Genomic DNA, 1,083 nt, shown 5'->3' with positions numbered 1-1,083 from the left:
TAAACCAAAGGGATGCTACAAGTCTACAGTAGTTGTTGATGAACTTCGTCCTTATCAAATTAAATCGATAACAATTGATGTCCATAGACTTGGTATAGCAGAAACAATGACCATTTCCATATTAGTTCTCTATAAATAGGCATGTTTCCCATACAAGATATATCACCCATCACCAAACCAAAATATTAGAGAATACATATTTTACTTAGATATGATGAAAGGAGTCCATTTCCTTGCAATTGTGGCTCTCTTGTCACTTGCATCCTGCCTTGTCTCTGCCTTCGATCCCAGTCCTCTTCAAGACATTTGTGTTGCAATTGATGACCCCAAGTCTGCTGGTATATATATAATTATGTTCATTACTTTCTGCTTACAAGCATTACTATCATTATTATTGGTTTCTTGCTGATCTTGTGTGCTTGCAATATATTGTTTCCTGTAGTGTTCGTGAATGGAAAATTTTGCAAGGATTTGAAGTATGCCAAGGCCGAAGATTTCTTCTTCTCTGGGCTCCAAAAACCTGGAAATACAGATAATAAAGTAGGATCGAATGTCACTACTGTTAATGTGGAACAAATACCAGGCCTCAACACTCAAGGCATATCTTTGGTTCGCATTGACTATGCACCATATGGCCAAAATCCTCCCCACACTCACCCTCGTGCCACTGAGATTCTGGTAGTCGTAGAAGGTACTTTGTTGGTTGGTTTTGTCACGTCCAATCCAGAGAATCGCCTTTTCACCAAAGTTCTAAATAAGGGAGATGTCTTCGTGTTCCCAATTGGTCTCATTCACTTTCAGTTCAATGCGGGAAAAACAAATGCCGTAGCCTTTGCTAGTTTGAGTAGCCAAAATGCAGGTGTCATCACGATAGCAAATGCTGTTTTCGGATCTAATCCTGCCATCAATCCTGATATTCTCGCCAGGGCCTTCCAACTTGACAAGAATATCATTGAAGATCTTCAAAAAAAATTCTAATTGTACAACATTTAGAGTAACTTCTTAAACAATTATGACGGCTGCCTTATTTCGTTATAATAATATTAAAATTAAAGGAAGTTGCTTGTATAATTTTTTCTACGT

The 1,083-nt window shown here is 37.9% G+C and overlaps 1 protein-coding gene across 1 annotated transcript; it reads left to right on the top strand.

The window, feature by feature from the left end:
- The first annotated feature begins 211 nt into the window (after positions 1–211).
- On the top strand, positions 212–1,083 carry LOC132171640 (germin-like protein subfamily 1 member 13). Its single transcript, XM_059583012.1, has 2 exons — positions 212–338; positions 443–1,083. Exons 1-2 carry the CDS (start codon positions 212–214, stop codon positions 976–978), a joined length of 663 nt encoding a protein of 220 aa, XP_059438995.1. The 3' UTR covers positions 979–1,083.

Source organism: Corylus avellana, chromosome ca2, assembly GCF_901000735.1.
Source record: "Corylus avellana chromosome ca2, CavTom2PMs-1.0".
Lineage (NCBI taxonomy): Eukaryota > Viridiplantae > Streptophyta > Magnoliopsida > Fagales > Betulaceae > Corylus > Corylus avellana.
This window is presented reverse-complemented; position numbering and strand designations above follow the sequence as displayed.